The 27943-nt window shown below is 42.6% G+C and overlaps 2 protein-coding genes across 2 annotated transcripts; both read left to right on the forward strand.

The window, feature by feature from the left end:
* The first annotated feature begins 481 nt into the window (after positions 1–481).
* LOC133163883 (matrix metalloproteinase-17-like) lies at positions 482–21852 on the forward strand. Its single transcript, XM_061294167.1, has 10 exons — positions 482–851; positions 9347–9479; positions 9554–9689; positions 12458–12744; positions 17207–17383; positions 17485–17587; positions 18500–18582; positions 19299–19451; positions 19820–20077; positions 20548–21852. The coding sequence occupies exons 1-10, from the start codon at positions 687–689 to the stop codon at positions 20871–20873; spliced, it is 1821 nt and encodes a 606-aa protein (XP_061150151.1). The 5' UTR covers positions 482–686; the 3' UTR covers positions 20874–21852.
* A 1603-nt stretch (positions 21853–23455) lies between these two features.
* Positions 23456–27669, forward strand: LOC133163601 (T-box-containing protein TBX6L-like). Its single transcript, XM_061293655.1, has 9 exons — positions 23456–24057; positions 24246–24384; positions 24443–24545; positions 24838–25002; positions 25069–25215; positions 25297–25373; positions 25697–25770; positions 25845–26049; positions 26112–27669. Exons 1-9 carry the CDS (start codon positions 24042–24044, stop codon positions 26272–26274), a joined length of 1089 nt encoding a protein of 362 aa, XP_061149639.1. The 5' UTR covers positions 23456–24041; the 3' UTR covers positions 26275–27669.
* The last annotated feature ends 274 nt before the right edge of the window (positions 27670–27943 follow it).

The raw sequence follows: 27943 nt of genomic DNA on the forward strand, positions 1-27943 counted from the left end.
CCACGCTGACTAGAAGGTGCATGACTGTTATTGCCATGGTAACCCTATAAAGCATTCTGAAGTAAAAATACATAAGAATTTACCCGCAGTATTTTACTCTTTATTAATTAGACTTTTATTTTTTTGCTTTGGCTACTAGTTAGTGATTTACTAATTCCTCCAAAACCAATTGATAAAATCAAGATAGATTCATTTTTATGATCTAAAAATATATCAAGAGTTTTTTTTTTTTTAATAGTGTTTGGAACCAATTAATAATTCATCCATTCACTTCAATTGGGAAGAATGATTTGAGATACGCCACGTTGCTCTTGCGTTTGCTTTTGTTGATGCAACCTCACACCAATATCACATTACTGAAGAAACGCCCCCCCCCCCTACCCCCCACCCTTCCTCTCCAGTCCACTCGTGTGACTTCGGCGCGTGTATGAGGCACAAAAAGCCCACGCAACAACGCAGCTGCTTCTATTTCTCACAGCGCAATCCACCAGCTCGCTCCACTTTTGCTGCTCAGGAGAAAGAAGCTCAAGTCTTGCATGATGCCCACTTAATTATCTCCTCTTCACCTCCAAAGCAAACTTCTTCAGCCACCTGTTTTCATGTGTTTTATGTGTTTGCGCTCCACAGTGAGGTAACCTGCATTATTATTATTTTTTTTTTGGACGGATTACTGTCCCGCACCGTGGATGCTGCTCCCGTTGTGGGAATCCTGCGGGACCAGCCTGGCAACGATCGTTTCTGAGTGGAGAAGGATTATATGCGCGGAGATGCTGGTTTTGGTGCCCCTTCTGTGGCTTCTGCCTCTGAGCCGAGCGGCTCCTCCGCAAACCATCCAGGAGGACACCGGGGTGGTAAGAAGTTTGTGGATTCATAAGATCCTGCTTTGTTTTGATTATCAAGCAAAGGGTGTGAAAGTGCACTACGGTGATGGAGAGCCGTGAGGTTGCGCAATAAATCAATAGAAAAGGCTCGTGGTAAATACACCACGCGTGATGTCACAGCACGCTGACATGAGGCTCACTTGCAGCTCCGTGACAGCGCGAGACACTGAAATAGATGGATGTGTCATTTTCTGCCTGGGATGCTTCAGAAATGTGTCACGACGTCACTTTTTTTTTTTGTTGTGGCACCACATGAGTTCAAACTAAAGCTCAGGAGGATAAAAGCTGAGAGTTTGGCAAATCTAGCCGAAGCTCTGCTCCTACTGTGCAAGATTATTGTCTCTGCTGGTTAAAAGGAAAAAAAAAGAAAAATCGGAACCACTAGAAATGATTGCTCTATTCCCTTCTTTCTTTGGCATTTCAGAGAAAAAGCTTTTTTTTGGTGCAATAACGGAGTTAATTGCTATTTCTGATCAGTTGATAAGTTTAATTAGGGGACAAAATTTTAGAAACTCAACTGCTGCTGACATCATACTTTTCATCGTAATGGCTTTTGGAGCAGACGCTTTTGTCTTCCAGAATAAATTCATGCAGCGAGCCACTCCAACATTCGTCCGAGCGCTCCTAAGCATCTGGGTCTTTAGTGTCCCTCCGGTCTCCATCTTTTGTTGCGCCTCCAGCCAAATTTGATTACGGGCATTGTCTTGGCTCTATTGTATTGTTTCCAAATTCTTTGGGAGCTTCCGCCTTGATAGTTTTCAAGCTCTTTTGCAAACTTGGCAGAGGCCAAATAATGACATAATTATGTTCAATTTAATTGTGTGAAAGCATGGAGGGCATTGGGGTTACTGGACCAGAACCTTTGCTATGACTCTGTAGCTGGGAAAGTTTTTTTTCTCTCCATTGTTTGAAGGCAGTCAGTTTGTAGATGCAGCAAGCAAACAAAGTAGAAGTAAAAAAAAAGATCCGATATAAATTCGGTTGGGAGAGGGTGGAGTTCGGCACGTTTCAACAAAAGCAATTCCCAAATAATAGGAGAGGGGGGACCAGATGGGCCACAGACCCCCATCCCTCCCACCGGTGACCTTCTTGATTGATTGACTTTAAAAAAGAAAAAAAAAAACGACTCCTCCCCACCATTCAAGCTCGTCTCAGCTGTTGTGAGCAGGTGGATTCATTTTTTTGGCCCGCTTTTATGCGGGTTTCCTTTATCTCGCCCCAGTGGGGCTCATAACAGTTATCCATTGGTGACCCGGTCCACAAAACAACAACCAGCCCACATAAGCGTGTCATCCTCCACCTCTCTCGCCCCCGCCCCCCATGCTGCATCACTTCTACGCTGCTGCGCCGCCATCTTTGGAACGAATTAACTAAACCACAAAGTTTAAGCACAGCTCTGAGCCACGCCGTGCTTTGCTCTTAGAAGCGTTTGTATTCCTCATTCCAACAGATCGAAACTGCTTTTTGATCATCTTGATGATTCTCTTTCATTACGACGCCGAGTTCGGTGGTTTCATGTCATGTCGTTTTGCAGATTCTACGTAAAAAGATGTTAGATGGCTAATGGGAGAAAATCATGCTAATCATGCAATTTCTTGTGCCTCCATCTGGGTTTATTTCCAGTGACTTGAAGGAACATGCTGGGCCCTCCCACGGGACTCACGTAACATGTCTTTCCAGAATTTGCATCATTAGCTTTGCTGTTCAATTCTGTTTCAATATCACGAGTGGGTTTTTTGAAGCGAGCATCACGCTAAAGCTTTTTTTCCCACTGCGACAAGTTCACCCGCGATAGAGCAGCCCGTATAGGAAAGCTCAAATCAACTCCATGTGGATGGTTTTATTTTAACCACGCTAGCACCACCCCCTCCTTTGACCAGATCAAAGTTTGCCGTTGCTGCTGCTTTTCAAACGATCGACCAGATTGTATAATTACAGTGGTTTGTGGTGTTTGTGCTGGCTCGAGTACGGACGCCTAAAATAATCTATCGCTTTGCCATCTAAGCTGCCAATAGTCTGCTTTAATAACATGATCAAGAAAACCCTGAAAGGAAAAGCAGCGCTGCCCTCAAAATGGTTGCAGGAACTGGTTGCGTTCGAATAAAAGTGGTTCGTTTGTGTGCAAAAACTTTTATGTGTTTGATATGACTTCACGTTTTTTTTTTTTTTGGACCGAGCGCTGCCAGCACATGGGCATTCCCTAACAAGGTACAGTTGGATAACGGAGAAAAAAAAAAAGAAGAGAGATGAGGATGATTACATTTGCGGTGTCCGTGTCAGAATAGTTCTGGATCCCATTTCTCGGAAATGTGGATTGAAGGCACGGAGGACGATCATAAAAGACTGAGTGGGTGGCAGAGAATAAGCGTCAATGGCCAGTGGCTTCAATTTAAGCACATCAAGTTGACACTTTTCCACGTAAAAGTTTGTCCAATTCAACAGAACCTCAAATTTCAACCTTCCAGAATAGCTCTTTTCTATCTGTTGACATTTTCAAAGTCTCAACAGGAACTTTGAACTTGCAAGACTGAGTAAGCTCTAAAAATAAAACATATATAGCAGACATAAGCCTCATGTGTGTCGGCGTATGTATTTTTGCACATGCATCGGAACAGCTGCCACAATTCCTGAGCTGACACCGGCAGGATGTGGTTCACGATTATGTGCGTGCGTGTGAGTGTGTGTGTGGCCTTTACGGCCGGACACAAGGGCGGGACGCAACCCGACCACGTTGAAGCCTATAGGTGATCCTACATTTAGCTTTAAAGCTTACTCAGACGGTGTTCCACAGGGATCAATTTTGGATCCCTTGCTATTCTTTTTTTTTTATTAGTTTTAAAGGCCAATGAAAAAGTATGCTTAAAAATGGTGATCTTGATTTTTTTTTCTTTATGTAGATGAGAAAGTGATGCAAATGAAATACATTCAGATTACAGTGAAAATGGAAGTGATTGCCTTTTTTTTAAAGTGGGTTCATTGGGGCCTTTTGTATAAAGAAGCAGGGGTGGACGCAGTTACCGGCTGATGGACATAATCACATGATGACGTCTCAAAAAAGTCGACAGGACAAAAGGGGGCTGCAGTTTGAACATTGCATTGTATAATTGGAGTGATTAAGAGGAGACCGTGGTGAAATCTGACAGCGTGCATTGCTCGGGCCATCGAGTCAGGTTGTTACAGCGGAAATGGGTCATGGCAAGAAGAAAATGCGGCAAAGCTTATGAGTCAGTCGGAGAAAGGCGAGCGTTCGCCGTGCTTCGTATATAAGACCACATTCCGTTTATAAAATCTTACCACAAACATATGTTTAACCGTTTTCCAAGGATATAATATGAAATGAAAATTAAAGGCTTTACAGAAATAACAACAAAAACGAAGGAATGGATATCCCGGCGGCAGATGGCAAAATGTCCTAACTACAAATTTAATTGTCCCTCGAAAAAACTACTCATTACTGCTGCACTTAACAGCTGTTTCTAAAGGACAGACTAAAATAGTTCCTTTTTGCCATATTCATACCCACAAGCACATTTTTTTTCCAATTAAATGTTAAGGAAATGCCATTTACAATCTCTGCAGGATTGCCAAGTGTGTGTCAGGTTGAGCATATTTCTTAGAACCTTTCCACCAAAACGGACTGGCATCTCATTATATGCGCTCTGTTACGCCACTAGAGCCAAAGACTTCCTGGAGTGAAGCGCTGGCAAAGACGCGGCTTGGTTCGCCACAAAACATGCACTGAGCAGAAATCCTAACTAATGGATGCTACCCGAGTCCATCCTCTTCTGTTCCATTTGGCTGCATATGGTCCAATTAATTCTCATTGATCCTAATGACCAATAAAGCCTTGGTCTAGATTAAAATGTGATGAGATTTGGGCTCAAGGACTCCTTGTGATAAAGTCTGTTATAGAGAGCGTTTGATAAATGGAGCTGTCTGCCTGATATGTGTGGAGAATCACACTTTTATGTTGTCACAGTTTTGAGAACGTAGAAACGAGATCATGCGAGTTTAATTTTTTTTTTATTGGAGGCACATATTTTAACTTGAATTAACACTCAGCTCAGCAATGTCAATACTCCTTTTAATTAAAAGACATCGTCCCACTCCATAAAAGAGTGACTTTCCTAAGAAGTCCCTATAAATTGATTTCAGTGATCTCAATACGTGTTTGGAGATAAAACAGAATAATCTCAAAATTCGACGACATATTTCGCCTATTCTCGTCTTTTTTTGGGTGTATTTTAGTCATTCCGAAGTGTCCGGGGTAGCTCGGAACAATGTCAACGCTATAACCGACTGGGTGACCCTTGCGAGAGTCACCAAGGTCACAAGGTGACATTTCTCCGACTGGGTCATTTCCTGTCAGTGAGGATGAACATGAAGGGAGCCAGCAGCTGTGCATCAGGCTTAAACAGGGAGTGATTGTGGGGCAGAGGAGGTCACATGCATGAGGGGATGCTTCACAGAGTAGTTGCCGTGGTGACACCATAGCTACGGAACTTGTATGTGTGTGTGAGGCAACCATTCATTAAAGAGTGTCATGGTAGCGTCACAAACAAAGGTATGGATGTGTGTGGTCCAATTTAGTTAGCATGAATAAAAAGGCCATTATCCAAAGATTTTTTTTTTCACTTCCAACACGCAATGATAGCTAGCTACCTACCAGATTGTATTAGCGGTCACAAATTGTTGCTACTGTCGTCAACAATACAACGACGTTGTGAAATAAAGTTTAATTGCTAATTAAAGGTGCTAAAAAGAGACCGTATGGTTCTACCATTGGAATTTAGCGGGTGCTAAAATGTTAGCGGCTAACATCACTCAGGTGCATCAGGCCAAATATTAGCAGTCATTTTTTAATAGTTTTAAAATTACTCTTTTATTTTCGAGAATAGAGGCAATTTCTTTCGTCAGAAGGAAGCACCACCTTATATTGACTTCTCATGATGGAAAGTATAAATGAAGGGATCACTTGACTTGTCCTCTCAACACCACCCGCAGATTTCAACTAACTCACTGAAATTGCTTTTCCCTCCTTGCATAGATTCCCAGGGTCTAATAACATTGGCAATCATTACACCTTCTCTTCACCAGCCTTCCTCTGGAACGGTTTGAAGGACAACCCAAAATTCAGATACATTTCCTCAGCGACGAACCAAAATGGCGTCGAAAAGTAAACATCACGAGCTTACACATTCGCCTTCCCCTTTCAAACGCGACATTGATGGTCAATTTAGCACTGCGCCCGCATTCATCAATGTCTCCGGTGCACAAAGCACGGGTTTCTCCTTGGGATCTGTTTGCACTGAACAAGCAGAAAAAATGCGATTCACCCTCAGCTGCATATCAATAACGTAGAATGTAAAAGAGGATTGAATGAAGTTTCGTGTTGGCGATGTCAGACCTCATGGATTAAAAGCCGACTGGATCTACAATTACAGTCGAGATCCTCATACTGTGAGAATTATCACTCAAATGAGATGTCAGATTTATACCTCCATGATTTTGATGCTAAAGGCTTTGCATATACTATTCATAGACACTTCTCTACGTGATTCATTATTTCGCTCTGAATGAAAATTTCATTCCATTCGCTTTTGAAGCTCTTTGCTGATGCCAAACCTTTCTGTATTAAAGGATTACAGGTTCCTGTGTCCAGGATTACCAGGGTACAAACATCCTCACATCCACGTATGGTAGCAAAGAATGAGAGTATGTCAAAGCTGGATGAGAAGCTGTTTAAGCCTAAATGAGGTGTAGATGCGGAGGACATTTGACGAAAGAATGCTTTGGCACATACTAAGCTGTGGTGGTTTTGTTTTTTTATTTTTTAGTAATTTTTTTATTTTTATTTCTTTATTTTTTATATATTTATTTATTTGTTCTTATTTCTACCACGGTTTGTCTCCATGTTTCTTTTTGAAGAATGTCCTCTTGCAGTTTGTAGGCAGAAATAAAGTATTATCAAGCACTAAAATAAAAACTATAAAGCAAAAAAACCCCAAAACAATGTGCAACTACACACATTTTATTGTAGTTTTGACACATAATAAATTAATTCCCATTTATACAAGATCCCCAGTTGGAGAAGATCCTGTTACATTCCCCTGCTGTCACATTCTGATGGTGTTTGTATAAAAATACCTCCACTGTAAAGAATTACGTTGGGTTGCCATCGAAACCGAAACATTCTCGTTGGCATCGATAAATTTGACCACACAGAGCATTTCCACTGTCAAACATACACAAATTTCCACAATCACTAACCGACATGTCATCGTGTCCATCACTGGCCAATGGTGAGCACAAATTTAGTTTCCATGACAACCACGGGCAAAACCCGAGATCTGCAACCAGGTTAGGCTAGGTAGGCTTGTTAACTAACTAGAAAAGTGTGCCGTGTACTTAAAAATGGAACATAAATCATAAGCTAATTAATTGAATGTAATTGTTTACAAACAATAAAGAAATCAAAAAAGGGGTTACAGTAGGTGCTCCCTTTTTTCATGTTCCAGTTAAAAGGCGAGTGAACCGAGTGAAGATGTTTGCGGGAGGACTGGCTGACTCCACAGAAAGTGCATTAAAGTAATCCAGCCAAGATGTGATGAAGGCACGGATTAGTGTTTCAAAGTGCGGCTTTCCAACAAAAAGCTTCACTTTTGCCGGCTGCCTAGGAGGAGAAAAAAAAAAACCAAAAACAATTAACTACGGCACGATCCAATTTAAAATAGAAAACTTCAACTCGTCAAGGCAGGCAGGGGCGGTGTTAGGATTTTTTTCCTTGGGAGCATGGGGGGCCAAAGATATTCCAGGAGCTCTGCATAAAAAAATTACAAACCCGAAAAATTCTTCAGAAAATGCTGATGAAGATTCTCTATATTTCTTTTATGAGAGACGGGTGGAAATGTGGAAAATAATCCCCAAACAAATCAGGAAATTCCCAAAAGTCCCCAATGCATGGACACATCTTTGAAGCAAACCAGAAAAAAACATTACATAAAACACTGCTGACCTTCACACATGTGACCGTTCAGTGAAGGAATGCAGCAGCAGATGAGATGAGGATCAATCTTATGGAGGCTTGCCTGCCTTCCTGCTAAATTGTGAGGCTTAATACAATTAAAGTCTGAGGACAAATCAATAAAGATTAGCAGCTCAAAAGTGTTTGCACCCTTCAAGTGCACCAAAAAAACCATTAAGTTCTCAAGTGCACAATTTACAATCTCGCTTTTGCTGACCTAAAAGATGCATGACAGTAGTCACTAGGTGACATTGAAGTATTTTTGTTTGAGGCACGTACAATAATGCAATCTCTCCATGGACATGAAAACTCAACTTCAATTTCCATATTGCCCACCACTGCTGGAGGTTAGCTCTTCCCCTGAATTTGTATGTTTGATGCTCACGGCATTTCTCAAAAGGATTGGGCCAGATTTTGAGTGGCCCAAGGACAAATACATAATTCAGAAAAAATACAGGGAACACAATCATGACAGCGCGGTCTTACTTTTGTTTAAAATTAGCTGCTGAGTGGAAATTGTGTCAAAAATATAAAATGTAAATGTCTATCAAGTAGCTTACCGCTAAGACCTCCTTGGTAGTAGATGGCGCTATACCGCGGCTGTTTTGAGACAAAGGGCAAATAATAATCTGCATGGATGGTTGACCTTTTTTGTCCATCTGCTAATTAAATTTTTGGAAGTACTAGCAATACTCGTGTTTTTGTGAGGCTGGAACAGATCGATAGCACTTCCATTCATTTCAAAGGGGAGAGACGATTTGTGTTGTGAATGTTTTGTGGTTACGGAGCAAATTAAACTCGCACGTCAAGTCGCTTTTGGAATTTTTTAGTCTGAAGTGTCATTTCACTAAGTGACTTTCTGCTTTATTTGGAGGCAAAATGATGATCAATTACCAGCGTGTCAGGTCGTATTACCAGACGGAGGATGCGCCTTTGTGACTGATTACACTTGAACTCGACTGTGACGTTCCCGTTTGCGATCCATCTCTTTTTAATCTGGCTTTGTTTAAGGCAAACGTCTGCAACGCTGCAAATCGACTTCTCGTAGAATGTCATCTTTTGAACAAAGGAATCATCGGTCCACGAGGCGAGCCATTTTTAGATGTCGTAGGATAACTCGCTGATGGGACAAGACGAAAGGAAAGTGCTCGAGGAAGAAAAAATGGCCTCCGAATCATCAAGATCTAGAAAGTTGTGTGAGTCAGACCAGTGACATTCACTTTTCTACGGTTCCATAGGCGGCAGTAATATGCGCTTAGCCGAACTGGGCCAAAGTTTACAAGCGCATCATTAGAAACTGTTGCTGACCTTATGACTGGAACTAACTTTAGGGTACATCCACATAAAAAGGATCATAAACAGTTAGTTGGATGTTTGAAAATTTCCTCATGTAAGGTGCTACAGGAAATTTCGGTATGACTGAATCTTGTTTTGCCTTTAGGACTGGCTGAGCAAGTTTGGGTACCTCCCACCCGCTGACCCAGTAACCGGCCAACTTCAGACTAAGGAGGCCTTGACCAAGGCCATTAAAGCCATGCAGAAGTTTGGAGGACTCAAGGAGACTGGAGTCTTTGGTAAGTAGATGGGTTTTGCAAAAACAAGCCTTGATGATCATAACATTTTCCCGACAATCCATTTTTCTTTCCAGATCAAGCTACATTGGGGCTCATGAAAACGCCCAGATGTTCTTTGCCAGATGTGTCTGAAAGTGAAGTGACGGTGGGCCGCAGAAAACGAAGTCTGAGTCCTCCCAACAAATGGAAAAAGAGGCATTTATCCTGGAGGTAAGAAACAATAAACGCTGTTCAGCAGCCCGAGGGATGGCCGCGGCGGTTTGTAAAAGTGGCCCTCTGGTTCATGTGCATGTCCAACCACATGATTCAAAATTCTTTACAACCACTGCCTACAAAACCACAATGCTTTTTTTAAATCCCTCCATGTTTGTAGTAAAACCTGGAAGTAATTGCTCCAGTTGTTGTTCCTGGCCAGAACTTGATTAAATAATTTTTCCCTAAAGGTTGGTTGCTTAGGATCCAAGACTGTTATGTATCGAGCCAAATAAGGGTGAAGACAGACAGTGAGGAAAAACGGTTTCTTCTCTCTTTGCATCTGCCGAACCATTTCTCCGATTTGTAAAATCCCAAATTCGATTCAATCATCACCCTTCTGCAGAGCTTAATGGAGGTCCATTCATTTGAAACGTATTGGCACCAACTGGCATCTGGAACATACCCCTAATCACCCCCCAACACACCTGAACCACAATCCGACCTCGCGTTCATTTTCCTAATGAAGCAAATGAGCGCCGTTAATAAAACACCCAAGTCCACGGGAATCTACAAATGTACGCTATCACTGTTTACCTCATTAATAATCGTTAAAGTCGCCAAGGCAAGGACGGTTAAAAAGAAGCGAGACCTGATTGAAAGTCAAAAGTAGCGGCTAATGAGGCTAACCACAGTCATAAGTCAGCGGCAGGGGTCCGTCATCATGCTAATTATAACCGTAGCTCACAGCTGTTAGCGACTGACATGAAATGCCACAGCTGTATCCATAGGGGGGCCGCTGCTTTGCCGTCAATCCCACCCTCCTTTTTGAGATAATAACGTAAAACCGCTTGCAGTAATGATCGGGCACACCAAAGCATGCGGAAGCTACTTTCTTCCCCCTTGGAACTGTTATAATATTTATGGAGTATTAATAGGGTCATTATCTCGGACTATGTCTTTATATTTTGCACAATAAGATTTAGTCTCTCTTTTAGAGGTTGCTCCAGAGACACGGTAGTTTCATCTAAGGAGACATTTGGCCGTGTGTCTAATTGGGAACAAGGATATCAACCCGCTGAATTGCATATCGCTAAACAAATTAGCATTTCATAGCTATGCCGCTATCACGTTACTGGCACATTGTGAATCAGCAAGGTCACGGGGAAAAAAAAAAAGTTCGTAATATGAAAGGGGATGCATTAAAGTACTAGAATAATATTCAGCTCATCCCAATGCAATGAAGTGCAAATTCATTCAAAGTAATACAGTTTGCCGGTCTTAATGAAAGCCGCGCGTTTGTTGGTTCTCCAGAGTGGGCGGCGAAAAACGTTCTTCGTTTCTTGCATATTTCAGAAATAAGTTTGTCTGTGAGAAGCAGCATGGTGCTACATCTAGACTTCCAGAAAATAGATAGAAGAGTTGTCATAGAAGAAATACAAGTTGAAGAAGCTAACTGTTAGCTTTGCTGTTAACTACGCCTGGTCATTTTTATTGTCGCAAACGAGTCTGCAGACAGATTATACAAACACTCCACGCAACCTCTATTGGTGCCCGCTAAAAGCTCGACCTTCAGGTGGCTTCCTAATCGGCTATAATTCCGTTTTATGTCGTCGTCACAGCCCGTGGTTCGGCCTGAATAGGTCGGTATTGAACACATTTAACATTTACGATTGTCTTCCCCGCCTGGAAAAAAAAAGCCTTGAACACAATCCACACCACAAGACAATCTTTTTGAGACATGTCATTAATACTAATGAGGCCTGACTCTTATCTTGCTGACTTTGACCTGAAATCCGGGCTTGATTGTCAGTGTGTGTGGTTTCTTTTTCTTGTGTCAGCTTTGAATTTGACTTTATGGTGCACATCAGACATCAGACAAACCACGGAAAACAGGCCTTGCGTTATTCAAGACATCATTTGGAGGCCCTTTTAATTTTGCCGACCTTCATCCTCAGCCCGAATAAGAAGAATCGTGAATGTGCTGACTCGTCGGTAATACACAGCTTGGGGCCGCATCTCTGTCAGAGGAATCATTTGAGATGGGCCAGCGTGAACTTCACTTGTGGGCGTGTCCTTCCCGTCTCGTGCACTTGAGGAGACGCTTCGTTTCAATTAGGAGGCAAATTAGCGCTTGTCACCACAGGGTAGGTCTAGAAAGTGTGTTTGCAGCCAGTGCCACGTACTTAGCATCATTTGTTTTGCTGTCTCCGTGGGACTGCACAGCCACAAGAAATCAAAAGTAGACCGATGAGATGAAGGGCAGACCCGAGTAGTCAGACACTCTTCATTTGAGCCATTACAAGTGCAGTTTTCAATGGTGCGCCAGATGTTTATTTGTACCTATCCTGTGGGTAAATGAAAATGGAAAATTCATGAAACTAGGTTGAAAGGGGAATAAAATCAGCTTCCGAGAGGTTTTGAAGTACTAGAAACAGAGTTCCTCACCCTTTTATGTTATCGGAAGCTAATACTAATGAATACCAAACCTGATTTGTGCTAAAACAGCTCCCGATGCTAACGTTTTGGCTTCCAAGTAACAATGGTTGATCTAAGAGCCCAGCTGCTAAATAATGTGTAAAGGAAATCATGCAGGGGCGGTTAATATGTAAATCAGATGATTAGAGATGTCCCAATTTGAGAAATTCAGATCAGCTATCACACTGCAGAAGTGGGCTGAATGGAAAGAATTTCTAGTTGTTTAATTTCCCACTGGATGGGTAAATATTCACTATTTTTCCCGCACAATTTTGCATAGATGTCTTCTTCTGTTTTTTTTGTCTCAGAGTGAGGAAATTCCCAAAGGATTCCGCCTTACTAGGCCGAGACACCGTTCGAGCACTCATGCATTACGCCCTGAAGGTCTGGAGTGACATCGCCCCGCTTAACTTCCACGAGGTGGCAGGAAGCGACGCCGACATTCAGATCGACTTCACCAAAGCCGACCACGACGACGGTTATCCCTTTGACGGGCCGGGGGGCGCCGTGGCCCACGCTTTTTTCCCGGGGGAGAGATTCACCGCCGGGGATACGCACTTTGACGATGATGAGGCGTGGACCTTCAGATCACCAGGTGAGAGAGAGAGGTCGATGTCCTTTCTGTTCTTTCCATAATTACAGTCTGCTTTTATTTTTATAAATCGGATTATATTTGTTTTGACACAAATTGCCCGTGTGCTTCGGTTCTGAGCTTTTATCTTGATTGATCAAGCCAAAACTGTTTCTGCCCTTGAGAGATGTTTGGAGAACCGCAAAAAGCTTTTTTAATGTTTACAACTTGTCTTGTTTCTTCTGGTCACCTTCCTTAAGGTTATTTTCAAGGCACATCAAATTTCTCTGCGCAAAGTCGTTTTGATGAATCTAGCAAAAAGTGTTTGATCCAAAATTGCACACTGAGGAGAGCTGCTGATTTGTAATGAGGACATGATGCTAAATGCAAACCAGTCTGCCAATTCCTGGTCAGCGCTGGAAAACACTCTACGCTTGGGGCATAGAAGAGTTTTGTATGCTTCCAAAGTATTTATGGTAATGGCGATGGAAAATTGTCTGATTAGCCAATCATGAATACAGAACAATTTCAAAATCATCTTCCAGGTTTTTGATTAGCCTGTTTTTCGTATCAGCGCCGCTCTCCCAATGGATTTCTGAAGCAAACGCTTTTTCCAAGCAAACCAGCTGGCGTGTGATGTCGCAATGTTCCGTACAAAAAAAGCTAACTCTGTTGCTAACCGACGCATGAGGACTAAACCGGGTCAAACGTCGATTCATCAATGGAATAATCGATGGGATAGTCGATTCCCAAAATGTTTGTTCTAAGAACAAGAACAGAAGAAATTGGAAGAAGTGACCAAAGTTACAAGATGACTGCAATATGTCATGAGGCTTTTGCTCTGAAACCTTTTTCTCCCCGCAGAAGAACTTTTTATGTGAACCTATTTCCTCACCGCCGTACATTCCGCATCGCCGAGTCTCACAATGTACCGTGCATCCTTATCAATCAATTCAAAGAGTTGATCCAACGCCAGCTGCAGCACAGTCAGCTACGTAAACAACCGCACTGCCAATGACTCCTGGGCAGGATTTTACTAAGTGCTTCATCCCCTTTTTGTCACATTTCTCAATCAGCACTTTGTATGCTGGAAACATTTTATCCAGTGATTCTTGGCCGAGATAAAATCTCAGGGTGAAATTTAAGTAATCGCTGAATGTGTCTCTGTTGAGAGACATAAAAAGAGGAAAATAGTCCTTCAAGGTGTAGCTATGCTGCCTAAGCTCGTGAGTAATGAATCGTACTGTACTCAAGGTCAGTGGTGTGCAGTGATACAAAGAGTGCTCGTTATTTCCTCTTGGCTTGTTTCTGTCCAGCACGCATTTCGAGTGACTCTCTAGCATGGATGGCTTCATGTTCATTCTCATAGCTCTTAACTATACATATAGAATGCAATTTAAATGCATACTGTATAAAAGAGTATCAAATCATTTTGTTTTCAAGACATTTTGGATTCACGACGATGTTGTCCAAAAGGGGTGAATTGACGCATGGTCTCATCCTAAGGAAAAATCCTCTAAAGTGCCACGGTTGCAGGTTTTATCTTGAAATTGTGATTATAGTTTTTTTATTGGTGTCGGTATTTGGCGCCGGTCCACTGCGTTCCTAGAGGTCCCTCTATCAGGAGTCATTTGAGAAAACAAGATCCTATTGATTTTCCAATAAAATGTGACAGAAAATGGCACACCAGGCAGATTGTTGGGATTTTGAAGGTATTGTTGTCCTAAAATATCATCGTTGATGTCTTGGGAAGTGTTATTCAAATGATAACTTGCTTGCTTGATGATAAAAAGTCTTCAGTTGAAGTGAAGACAAAAAAAAAAAGCGTGTACCTGAACTGAGATGACACCGACGTTTGAAGATTTTAAGTGCAGTTATCTAAAAAGTTTGTTATTTTTATCAGTCTTTAACTATTTAGTGATTGTCGGTAGTGGTGGTGAGTAGCAACTAAGTTCAAGTGGCCTTCAATCGTGCGTGTGTGGGTGTATGTGAATATGAATCATCGAGTTCTGAAAGTTGTTTTTGCTTTTAAGACAAACCCCCACTGTGTTGAAGCCCCTCAAGGGTGAAATTTGCATCCGAGTGCATCGGACCTTTTAATCTAAAACGCAAACACACAGTGACGTAGGGTATATGTCCGGCTGGTCGCGGAGGGATTTGTTTGAACTCAGAAGATGGAAATGGAAATCCAGAAACGCCTCATAACAAACCAAAACAAAGTTATTAGAGCTTCGGTGCTAGCGCTTTGCTACTAGCTAAAATTGTCGACAGCATTGTCATTACACTCCACACCACAACATTAAGTGACAGTACAGCCGCGCCAATGGAAACATGTTTAAGCCTTTTGTAGAAAACAGACAGGGCGGCCATTTTGAAAATAATGAACTACAATTTTGTAGACAGAAATACGTCTTGCTTTATCTTATATTAAAGTGCTAATGCACTGTCAGAGTGACTAAGTAAGTCTACTCATCACACTAGAACATCACACGAGGTTATAATCAACGCAGAATATAAAAGGAATTCAATCCGTATCAGGCAGTTTGTTGATGAAATGCTGCCTCCAAGATTGACGACGTAATTGACTCGCTATGGGCGCTAGCTTTAAATGTTTGGTTAAATAGACCAATAGCGGCTTAGCACGAGGACTGTGAAAAGTATTTTTATGTCACAGAGGTACTATTAAGACACCTGGGAATATTATTGAGGGAAACGTGACTCATCTCGGAAGTCGGACCAAAATAAGACATTCACTGGGGGTTGACTTGTCTTTTTGCTACATTGAGCTCATTGGCCAGCTCCTCGGAATGGTGCAGCGCTTCCATCGGGGCGTCGCTAATTACTTCAAGTTGCACACATATTCCACTCGCATACTCGCTTCCTTCCGTCCCACAACGGGCTCCTCCATCCTCACCAGACGTGTTTATCACGGTGTCTGCCTATCCGCCCAGACAACAGCTGTTCAACTCAGCTGCTCTCCTGCCGAGCTATCTGATCCAAAAAATGTTCAACTTTCCCACAATGGCACGCTGATGCCTTCAAGAACTTGTTAGGTCATCTGAATGCTAGCATTTCAGCTCCGTAATCATCTCCAGAGAAATGGACCTTATCGGATCAAATCCAACGCTGAGTAATTGCCTTTGCTAATTCCCTTCCACTACCTCCCAGTGCATTGTTCTCAGCGGGACATTAAATCTTGGTCCGTAAGGGCCGACTCCTAATGTGTGTGATGATGCTGAATAGTGGAATAATAAGCAGAACACAAACTGGACCGGTTCACCGCTGCTGTAGCGGACTTCCATTAAGACTTGTAAGAGGGGTTATATCAAATAAGAAGTCCAAAAATTAATGTTCTATTTTTTTTTTGTGCTCTGATAGGCATTGAATGTTTTTTATTAACTACCACGCATGAAGCAATCTGCTGCTGACAGCCAATTATCGTGAGTGTAAAAAATGTCTCGTTAAGCAGGTGAATTGTTCTCCTGCATATACTAAAAAACCGAGATATGGCGCTTTTGATTATTGCGTCTTGGTTGAGCTTCTATTCACTGGAATTATGTTGCACATATGATGAGATCATTCATCTAAGATGGCGAAAAAATATTTTAATTGAGCTAAAGGTATGGGAAGCTTTTTTTTTTAATACTCAATGTCATGTTCAAACGATTCTGTTGAAAAAAAAAAAAGCTTAGCAAAAAGCTTTGGCCCCGTTTCAGCACAATAAAAGCATTTGAGATGATGGGAAAGCTCCTTAATGACTCATGAATTTGTCAGCCTTGACTACAAAATATAAAAGACTTTTGATTAGCTGCAGTGCGGTTTCAAAGCTCACTCTGCCTTTCGTCACCGCATTCCCTTCACTTCCACTGTGTCTGCCGGCATGCCTTCCATTCATTTATCCTCGCAAGGGGTTCTAAACATGACGCTCGCTACACCATGAGTTCAAAGCCCTTGTTCTCCTCCCTCTCTGCTTTTGTTCACCTTTCCTGTCTGCACCATGTGCTCTTGTAGATTACAAGCACTATTTGTCTCGCCAAAGTCCCAAATGAGACCCGGTACGACAAAAGTATGTCCCCTCGCAGGTGTCAGGCTAAGGTTACAGTCTACAGGGGCTAGCTTAACTTTGCTTAGCTAGCTTAGCTTAGCTAGTGCGCTGCAATCCCACAAAACCTGAATTCTGTAGAAAAGCGCTCAAATGTGGAATTTAAGGGGCTTTTTCTTTTGAATAGCCCCAAGTCATCCCCAAGGTGTCTTATCTGCTCTCTGACTGACTGGCAATACAGAGACTCAGGAAGGCTTAGCAAAGTTATCTCCCTGCTGCACGCTCGACTGTGCCACAATCCTCCCGATTTAGCCTGCCATGCCGCTTAATTTGTTCACTAAGCAGATGAACATCCAAGGGATATCACACCTGAACTGAGTTTTAGAGACGGAACCATAGGCCACGATCCCGGTCTTGCATGACTCTCTGCTCTGTTCTCTTCAGAGTCTCACGGGATGGACCTGTTCGCAGTGGCCGTCCACGAGTTCGGTCACGCCATCGGACTTGTCCACACCTCGGCCATGGAGTCCATCATGAGACCGTACTACCAGGGTCCGGTCGGAGACCCTCTCAAGTACGACTTACCCTATGAAGACAAAGTCCGCGTCTGGCAGCTGTATGGTATGACGGATGTTGTTTTTATCGAAGCACAGGGATTTGCTAGTTTTTTCAAAACGTTCTGACTGGTGAAGCTAAATCAAGTCGTATCTACCTGGTCCCAGGTGTCCGTGAGTCCGTTTCCCACACCAATGAGCCGGCCAACCCTTCCCAAACGACCGAGCCTCCCATCCTGATGGACATTCCAGAAAACAAAACCATTCTGCAGTAAGTATAGCTGTTTTTAGGATTTGAATCTTATTGCATTGAAAAAACATTGACGGGCGGTTTAGATTAAATCCTTTTAGGATCACCACTTTTAACTCTGTGCTCTCCAGGTTTACTGGACGTCGATTTAAACTTTCTATTCACAGATCCGTACAATAGCACCCGATAATAAAGCCAGTCGTAGAAATTCATAAACATCACACTCATAACAAGTTCAACTTCATTAAAAGGTGAATTCACATCTTTATAGCTTTCCCTACTCTGTTTTTTCTTTCATTTTTGCCTTTCTCACTCATGCTGAGGAACAGATGTAATGAAGCTATGCCAGAATACTTTGGCCTGCCCGCAAAAAAAAAATCCAAGTTTGCATCCTAATGTGGAATATGTGCTCGCGAGTAAGTTCATGCCATTAAGTCGACACCCTGAAGAAACGGAAGCTTCCATCCGACTATATCTATTATTAAGGATAATTCCCCTTAACTTGATACGTTTATGTATTCCTTGTATTCCAACGGTTTGACGCCGAAGGTCCCACTGGTTTCCGACAAGTTCCACGTATGGAGTCCGGCGATCCAAGTAATAAAACGAGATTAGCTCCGACAAGAGCGCCGGTGGTGACCCTTACGTGTTAATCGAGATTCGAACGCAGCGCCCGCTTCATCTATATTTCCGCCTTGACGGTCTAATGGAGTCGTCATTACCGATGTGAGCCACGTTCCGTCTTTTGAATTGCTCATAAACCAACAGGTTCAAATTCAGCTTGTCGGCCATGACGCCTAGCGCTCTTCGGTTAAGTCCGATCGTGAACCGTATGAATAAATCTGGACGGGTAATGAGATCTTGAAAGGAAAGAGATGATCGTCCACTTTTTACCGATTTTTAACAATGTTCTTTTGCTCACGTCTATCTCAGGCTGGCGCAAGATGCCCCAGACAGATGCACCAGCTACTTTGATGCCGTGGCCCAGATACGAGGCGAGGCCTTTTTTTTCAAAGGTAACCCGAGCACAAAGACGGAATGAGGGATGCAAACGCTGGAGGGGGGGCGGGGCCAGTCAGGGGGGGATGAATGAGCAGAATGAGCTCAAAGGACAGGTAGAAGGAAAATGGATGAGAGAAGTTTTGCCGTGGACGCCCAACTGAGACGCGATGGGAGACGCTGGTTCCTAAATTGCATCAAGCTTTCATGTTTGCCCTCTTGAGTGGGCCGGGGCCTCCTGCAGGGGAAAGAGCTTTTGTTTCTACACAAGCGACGCTGTTTACTTAAACTGACTTTTTGGGAAAATTTAATATGGATTACAAATGCACCGTTACCTTTTAATTTTTTTTTTTAATTATCAGAATGGACTTTTGGTTCCGGTTTAACCTTTGAACAAGCCATGAAAATCTTTTGATAAACAAATCGCAAGATGTAATTTAAAGTCAGAAGCGTTCTCGCTTTGTCTCGAGGTTTAAAATCGTGACGGCTTGCGCATGCTAAGGAGAAATTTCAAGTGTGTTGTCGAAATGGGTTTCTTGGGAGTGACGTGATTTCAAATAATGTTCTTGGGTTAGTTTGGAATGAAAAAATAAAATAAAAAGGATGCTGGCTTCGACAATTAGTGTTTGGGACTTTGTTGGATTTGAGCAGAAGAGAAAAAAAAAGCTCAGATATGACCAAATTAGAGTTTTATTGTTGTCAACATCTAATTTTTTGCTCTTCCCCTTCATAGGAAAATACTTTTGGCGGCTCACGCGAGAAAAGCACCTGGTTTCTCTGCGTCCGGCTCAGATCCACTGGTTCTGGAGGGGCTTGCCCGCCAATCTGGACAGCGTGGACGCCGTCTACGAGAGACCGGGCGACCACAAAATCGTCTTTTTTAAAGGTGCCTCAAACTTTCAACACCTCCTGAGTAAAGCATTGATAACTGTACAAGAATCAATTCTCTTTTTTGCATTAATGACTTTCATCACTGCGTAAAATAAATCGATGCTGCCAACTCTGAGGGAAGACCCAAAAATGGAAGGAACTTTCTTCGCGCGTCTTCTCTAATTAATGATGCTAGCATGGCTAAAACCGAGACAACCTCAGAACACCGTGTTGAGCAAATCTTCTTTATGTTTATGGACCACTGTTAGTGCTACAACCTGGAAAAGCCTCTCTATTGACTGAAAGTCAGTCGGATCTGTAAAAATGCCAAGGTATATCACGAATAAAGGCCACATTGAATTTTTTTTCCCTCTGCTTGTTCAGGTCTCAAATACTGGGTATTTAAAGACAACGTGATGGAAGAAGGTTTCCCGCGTCCAATCAGCGACTTCGGTCTGCCTTTGGAGGGCGTTGACGCGGCTTTTGTGTGGCTCCATAACGAGAAGACCTACTTCTTCAAGGATAGCCGCTACTGGCGCTACGACGACCATCTGAGACGGATGGATCTGGGTTACCCCAAAGACAGCACGCTGTGGAAGGGGCTGCCCCCACACCTGGATGACGCCATGAGGTGGTCCGACGGTGGGTCATCAAATGTGTCTCCAAAAAAGATTGGATACAAGGGAAATTAATTTTGCCGTGTATATTTAGTAGTCCGGCCATGTTGCATACGAATCCAGCTGTGTGTGTAACATAAGGCGCACCGTGGGCCCGAGTAATGAGAGGAAAAACGTAAACAGTTTCAACGTCGGATCAGTGATTCATGAAATTAAGCCCTGGATGATATGTGTTGTGTTTTTCAACGCTTAATGAGTAGCACAGATGATTCAGCAGATCTGACATGCAAATTTATGTATTATTTTTATAGTGTTGTGCAAGAAAAAGGAACAAGTCAAACAAATTGCCTTCCTACTCACCCCCCCCCCCCCCCACCCAGTTATGGATGTGGACTTTTGAGTGACAAGCGCCCTCTAGAGGCCATAAAAATGGACATGATAGTATTTTTTTCTCTCATGTCGCTTATTTACATTTCCTCCTTTCCACCCTCGCAGGTTCGTCGTACTTCTTCAAAGGAAAGGAGTACTGGCGGGTGCCGAACAGCGACATGGAGGTGGAGGCTGACTACCCGCGCCTCATCGCCAAGGACTGGCTGCTGTGCACCGACATGCAGTCGGACTCGCCGGGCGCCGAAGCCAAGAGCACCGAGAGCCGGGCCAACGCGCACCCTCACCCGGACCACGCCGAAAACGGCTACGAGGTGTGCTCCTGCACCTCGGACGGCGCCTCGCCTTCGGGGGCCCGGCCCTCCCCGTCCCCCTTGTGGCTACTGCTGCCCCTCTGGACGCTCGCGCTGGCCCTCCGACCTCTACCACTATGATGCCAAAAAGACATTTGGATTAGATTATATAATACCTTTGTTGTTATTTATTGCGCAATCCTTAAAGCAGGTTCTTGTTTGATGAGGGCATTTTGAGTTCTGCAATCATTTCTGCTTCATATGTTTTGCTCCAAAACACCAAATATATTTTTTGCATCCATGAAGGAAGGAAAGACACGAGAGGCAGAGTTTGCCATTGAAAAACTACCACACACTTTGTGTCATTAAGACCTGACAGTACAAAAAATAAAGAAACCACCACACCTGAGGAAAAACAACCAGTCAGGGTCTGAAAGGTCTTTAAACTTGGACAACCGGTGTCAACGTGTATTATGACACTGGAGTTTTACTTTTATGTTCCATCTGCTGTAAATTCTCTACACTTGAACCATGTCACATCCTTCTTTCGGAAGTGTTGCCGCTATGCTAATTAGCATGCATTGACACCGAAAAATTAGAAGTGAATGAGACTATGGACTTGTGCCTTTTTTTTTTCTACTTTAATGAGCGCTCTGATGGAAGTAAATAAGAGCAAAGCATTGTCGGACCCAGTGAGCACTTTTATGAATGACAATGTGATCCCCCCCCCCCCTTCTTTGTTTTGTACAAGTGCTAGAACTCAACCCACAGAAGTCCAAACGTGCCAGAAGAACATCTGCCTTCTGCTTTTGCAGCCGGGCCGCCAACTTTCAAATGGCGGCAGAGGGAAAAGCGCCGTCGCTAACGGTTTCTTTGCTAAAACTCCCTCAACTGCTCCCCTGTTTGGTTTTTCCAGGCCGTGAGCATTTCCACATCTGCTTCATCTTTTTCTTTTTTCTTTTCTATTCCCCATCGCCAAGGTGATAGCACTGCGCCTGTAAAGTTCTATTTCTCTATTATACTGATGACTTGAGGGTTTGAAAAGAATATCAAGTGTATATTTTAAGTTGCATTTTATAATGTAAAATATTTTTGTAGAAAAATTAAAATGTACATGAGAGACTTGGGTCTACCGAGACTATTTTTGTTCGTAAAGGCACATTAGAGGCAACGCGGCATCTTGCAGACGCCAACTGGCAGTTTTTTTTTTTTTCTATCAGACGGTGTAATTTCATCTTGCATGCAGAGCACATCTTGTCAATCGAGACACACACACACACACTCAGGGGGTGCTTTACTAGCAGGCTTACTGGCAGAGGGATCATTCTTGAGTGTACATCAGAGTGTTATTAAGGGAAACAAATCAGATGCTGTCAATTCTTGGTACCATGATTGGAAAGAGTTCAGTTGGCGCTTTTATTTCTTATGAACAAAGTCTATACAAACTGTTGCTTTCATGAGGAAAATAAATAAATAAATAAATAAATAAATAAATAAATAAATAAATAAATAAATAAATAAATAAATAAATAAATAAATAAATAAATAAATAAATAAATAAATAAATAAATATGTATATACATATATATAATTTGCTTTACTTTCGAGGAGTAATTTTTCAGGAAGAATTTACACAAAAACAAAAAGCACTGCCAGTGACCGACTGACTCCTAAGAGTGAAAAATGAGGCTGAGATAAACAGGGTAAACAAACATTTGCGAGAAAAGACAAGTGAAGGAAATGAAATGTCATCTTCTGCAGAGACAGCTGACAGATGAGGAAGCGATTAATAGCCTGAAAGTTGACTACTATTTTTTTTTCCTCTTCAAACTTTCACTTTGACCTCAATTAATGAGAAAATTATACCGTATTATTGTATTATTGTAAAAATGGCGACAAGTCATTGCAAAGAGGCTCGTTTGGAAATTAGAGATGTGCGCGTGTGTGTGTAAAATAAGTAGAAATAAGGAAACGGGGGCACGTAATGCAAAGTAAAGAAAAATAAAAAATCAAACATGACAGGATTAATGATCCTATGGCAACTTGACTGGCTGATATATAAATCTATGCAGATTGTCTTTTTTTCCTTCTTCTTGAACAGCGTGTCATCATCGTCATCATTAGTGCAGAGCTGCTTTGGGCTGAGCAGAACCAATCAATCAGCGAGATAAGAAATGGATAGTGAACATGAAGCATAAAGTTGGAAAATGGATGTTGGTCGTGTCAAATGTGTCAAATGTTCGGCGTCTGCGCCGAACTGATTATTTCTGCTGTCGCTACTGACGCGTTATAAACTTGTGCTGTCATAAACGCTTGAACATAAGACCGAACTTCTTCAAAGCGCGGCCCGATTATTAGTATTATCACGTTATTATTTGACAAATAAAAATATGTCATTTTTATCTCAAAGAAACACAAATACGTCCTCATGTGTGTATTTTGAAGCTTTTGTCGCCCTCTACTGGACATAAATCAGATTACACAACATGTCACAAGAGCTGGAGATTTCAGTCATAGGTGACCCAATACTTTTGTCCAGGTGGTGAATTTTTGCTCAGTCAAGAAAAATGACACATTTCTTTTGGGACGATCAAAAGGCAAGCTCTGCGAAATGTTCCTCGGGCAGAAGCTCAAGAATCAGAGCAGTACGCAATCATTAGCCTTTACACAAGCTTCACTTGAGGTCGCCCCGGGCAGGAACATTCTGGATTCCACCTTCAAGTGTCAGCATGGCTCAATCTGAGGAGCAATGTTTCAACAAGTCCCCAGTCACATTGAGAAGTCCTTCCTGAGAACTTGTATTGTTTTTCTTTTTTAAATCAACTGTAGAAGAAAAAAAGGAGGGGAGGGGGGCTGCAGGACCAAATGGCCCCACGGGATTCGAGGCATTGTGTGAGCCGCTCCAATCACCTCTTTAATCTCAAACCTGCTTCGGAATACGCAAGTTAAGCAGTCAGGAAGGGACCTGTTTGTCTGCCACCAGAACCACACCCCACCAGACCCCCTTGATCGTATTGCCTGGCTACCAAAGACTTTGAAATTCTACCCATCACCTTGGCATCGAGAAGGTGAAGTGAATAATTAATGTCTTGCTCTCCCAGTGCAGGTAATATTTCATCTAATTATGTCTCATATACCCTGAATTGGTTTTTGGTTGTTATGTAGTTTAAGAGAAAAGCCCCCCCCCCCCCCCCGCCACCTCCATAATAGCCCCTCCCACTTTGGGATAACCAATCAAGGTCAAGGGTCAACAGAGATCAGAAAGTCTTTCCCTCCACACTTTGACTGTTGGGAACTTCTAGAGGAAGCATGCAACACATTTATGGTAAGTGTCAACTTAGTTAAGAATAATATTTGCTGTGAAAAATAAAAATGAATAGATCGGGTTTTATTATTTTTAACTTTGGCACTATTTTGTTTTCAAATGATCATGAATGGTTTTATTTTTATTCATGAACAGCATTTTGTTTCTGCTGTAATTATGAAAATAAATAAAAATCTCATTCGATTCAGACACCAAATTGAATCCGAGACTGCCCCCGACCGTCGACTCCTTCCTGCAAGGAAATGTCGGGATGACTCTGGAGAACGCTCATCTCTGGAAGTCCTTTCACCGCATCGGAACAGAGATGATCATCACAAAACACGGCAGGTAAGTTTATTCCCTTTCCGTTTTCGTTTCCAAAGCTGACCGAAGCGTTTTTTTCCAGGAGGATGTTTCCGCATTGCAGCGTGACCGTGACGGGCCTGCATCCATTTGCAAAATACGTCATCTTGATAGATATGATTCCCGCTGACAACTTCAAATATAAGGTTACACTGATTTATTTGGATTCTTTGAGTTTGAAAGAAAACGCCTTCTCAGTCTGCTTCCAGACGTCAGGCTGCATTTCAAAGCCTTTGGTTGCTTCCTGTTTGTGCACTCTCAGCTGGAGACTCCATTAATTAGCATCCTATTCAGTGAAGGCCACAATACATCCAATGGCTCGTCAAAAAAAGCCCAGAGAGGCACGGGCTTCAAAAACAAGAGTACAAGTCCTCTGCAAAAGTATTGGAACGGCAACATCATACGTGACTTGGGCTTAATAGGTGAGTCTCTCTGCAGTGGAAGAAGGACATATGGGAGGTGGCGGGGAAGGCAGAACCTCAACCTCCGGCTAGGTCCTACACGCACCCCGACTCCCCGGCTCCAGGGGGTCACTGGATGAAGCAGTCGTTGTCCTTCCTCAAGATGAAGCTCACCAACAATAATCTGGACCAGCATGGACACGTGAGAAACACATGAGGTTACCTTCATTGTGAGTCCAGTTTGCACACCAAATTTTGGTGTCGTCAGATCATCCTGCACTCCATGCATCGCTACTACCCGAGGTTTCACGTCATTCAAGCGGAGAGTCCCTACACGGTCCACTGGGGTCCCGTCCAGTCCTTCTCCTTCCCAGAAATGACCTTCACTGCAGTCACCGCTTATCAGAATGCAAAGGTAGCGGCTTTTCTTGGGGGGGTTGGGGGGGGGGGGGGGGGGGTCCTCACCTGACTTTAAAACATGTTTAATTTCTTCAAGATCACCAAATTGAAGATAGACCACAACCCTTTCGCCAAAGGATTCCGAGAGGGAGGCACTCACACACAAGGGAAAAGGTAACAGTGATTAAAATTTATTTTGCAATAGTAAATTAAAGGCAATGTTGAGATGTTGCAAAAATGCTTTTGAATAAAAAATAAAAATAAAGCAGGTGAAATGTATATTCAGAAGACTTTCCATCCTGCACTATGAATGAGTTTCCAGACAGTAACTGGAAAATTGTAGCTCTTTCAATACAGTCACTTTCTTCCAGGGCCTAATAAAAGTCAAGCTACACAAGCTATGGCATGTTACCAAAAATGTATCTTTCCTTTTTGCCAAACTCGCCCCCCACAGTACCGACTGAGATGATCAAATAAAATGTTTTTTTTGTTCGTAGGTGTCATTCAAGCACAAAGCATCCCGAGAAAATATCCTCGCCGGAAAGCAAAAAACTTTGCAAAAGTCTTCCAGGTAAAAAAATCAACAATTTTGGTGTTGCGCAAAAATGTGAGTCATTATAGGCACGAGCTGCAATTCTCTGACAGGCCTTCAGAGGGCGCTCTCTTCCTCTCAGTCAGAGGAGACAGGGAAGCACCAGGGTGCAGGAGCAGAGTCAGTGAAGGGTCCACCTCCCAGCTGGAGTCAGGACCCCTTAGAGTCTCTCCAGGCTGAGCCGCTGGAGCTTCACGAGTACGAGTACAGTTGTGAGGAGCAGATGGTGCCTGCCTCAGTGGCCTATCAACCCAACAGGTATGATGGAAGAATGATGAACTACCAATAAAGTCATCCATGACTGAAAATATGTCCTCCAGGGCTGTGGAATATTCCAGACTTGTGTTCTCCAGCAATGACGTGGATGCGGGGCAACCACTCGCCACGGCGGACCATGGAGCCCAACAAAATGGCTACCACCCGCATAGCTGCAACATGGCCGACTGGAGCCAATTTCCACTCTTCTCCTACTCCTGCTTGTGAATCCTCACAATGAACCAGTGTTATTGGAGATGTCTTCCTGAGTGTTAAATTTAGATTTTTTTTTAATTATGATGGCATTTTTTTTTTTTTTTTTTACTGTCATGTGTGTCTATTTCGATCTCACCGTGTGAAAATGAAGCTTCAAATGTGCTTCATGAACCAGTTGTATTTTTAGACTCCTCTGTTCGATATTGGACTGAAAGTACACATTTTTGCCATTTCTTTATCCTCTATTAAAACCCAACAGTGCCATCTAGAGGAGTTAAAAAGTACACGTTTCTTGAAGCAAATTTGAAGCTTCATTTAACACACACGAAGGCAAGAAATGAAGTACATTCAAACTCATCTGCTATAACTCGGAACCATTTGGTCCCATTTTAAAAAGTACTGCTCGAACACAAACACTAAAAGCGACATTTCTCCGTCGTGTAAGAGGACGCAGTGCCATGATGACATGTTGCTAAATATCTCAAGAACACGACGTCCATCTTGACGAGCTACCTTTCAAATCTTAACAGCTGACACGTTCCAGCAGCGTCTGGAAGATGGAGACTGTTAGACTGACGAATGACCGACGCGCACTGGCGCAGTTTCTTCCTCAACAGAAGGCACACGCCGTCTGGGCTGTAAATATTTTACAACACATCTAACTGGGACATTTAGAAACCTTCGGGGAGGATAAAAGTCAAGCGACATGTTTCTTCAAAAAAGAGGTTTTTAGCAAACAGTAAAAGATGGGTTCCTATATAATGTAGAGTTCATAATGTTAGTTTCAAAATTGGCCGCAATTAAGTCAGTAAATTGACACTAACGAGACAGAGATGGAATTAAAAAAAAAAAAGGGGGCAGAAGGAAAATATGACCACTACTAATTAAAACCAAACAAAAACACAGAGCATGACACACAAGCATTGAAAACACGCGAAATAAAAGCGATGGGGAAAAGGGTGCGGTGCTAATGGACTGTATAAAGGCTGGCATCGACTGCTCCGTACTTTCATTTACTCAAACAAAGTGCCCCGAGAAGAGGTCAGACTTGCTTGAATCAAAGTGCGTCACGTGACGTCAGCAGCAAGCAATCAATGAACAGCGCTCTACATGGATTTTTAAAGCACATTAGAGCTTCTCCCCTTTTTTGGGGTTCAACTCAAAACACACGTAACAGCCAGCAAAGTCGATCAAAACAAACACAGTGAATAATATTACTTTCCATGCATCTTCATGAGTGTAAACAATGTAAAAATGTCTGGAAAAAAATACATTGCTTCTGGTGCTTCTGGAGATTTGACTAATGCCCAACATTTGAAGATATAATTATATCTGAAGCCTCAGCGAGCAAATTGCAAACAAAATCCCAACTCACCATTTCAGCTTAATAAAGTTCCAAGAAACTGTCATACTCCATCAAAGAGTCCCATTACGTTGCCAAAAGTCCAGTTAAAGTTCTCCAGTAGTCCTTGCATCCATAAAGGCATATCTGCTGCAAACTTTACAATTTTCCACAAATTTTTTTGAACATCCGGGATCGAACCTTTCGTGAATGGGCACTTATTAGCCGCCATGCAAGATACGAAATTTAAGGCCATACCTTCCGTGTTTGATTGACACCTCTCGTGAGCCAATAAACAAAAGGTTTACCCTGTCACAGGTCCACAACAGCCAATCAACA

This window comes from Syngnathus typhle, linkage group LG12 (genome assembly GCF_033458585.1).
Source record: "Syngnathus typhle isolate RoL2023-S1 ecotype Sweden linkage group LG12, RoL_Styp_1.0, whole genome shotgun sequence".
NCBI classification, from domain to species: Eukaryota; Metazoa; Chordata; class Actinopteri; order Syngnathiformes; family Syngnathidae; genus Syngnathus; species Syngnathus typhle.

Excerpts from the sequence above, each read along its gene's own strand:
- LOC133163883 (XM_061294167.1), top strand. The coding sequence starts at position 687 with ATGCTGCTCCCGTTGTGGGAATCCTGCGGGACCAGCCTGGCAACGATC. Across the intron at positions 9,690-12,457 it reads AAGAGGCATTTATCCTGGAG|AGTGAGGAAATTCCCAAAGG; the intron begins GTAAGAAACAAT and ends TTTTTGTCTCAG. Across the intron at positions 17,588-18,499 it reads GAAAACAAAACCATTCTGCA|GCTGGCGCAAGATGCCCCAG; the intron begins GTAAGTATAGCT and ends CGTCTATCTCAG.
- LOC133163601 (XM_061293655.1), top strand. Across the intron at positions 25,771-25,844 it reads ACTTTGCAAAAGTCTTCCAG|GCCTTCAGAGGGCGCTCTCT; the intron begins GTAAAAAAATCA and ends ATTCTCTGACAG. Across the intron at positions 26,050-26,111 it reads GTGGCCTATCAACCCAACAG|GGCTGTGGAATATTCCAGAC; the intron begins GTATGATGGAAG and ends TATGTCCTCCAG.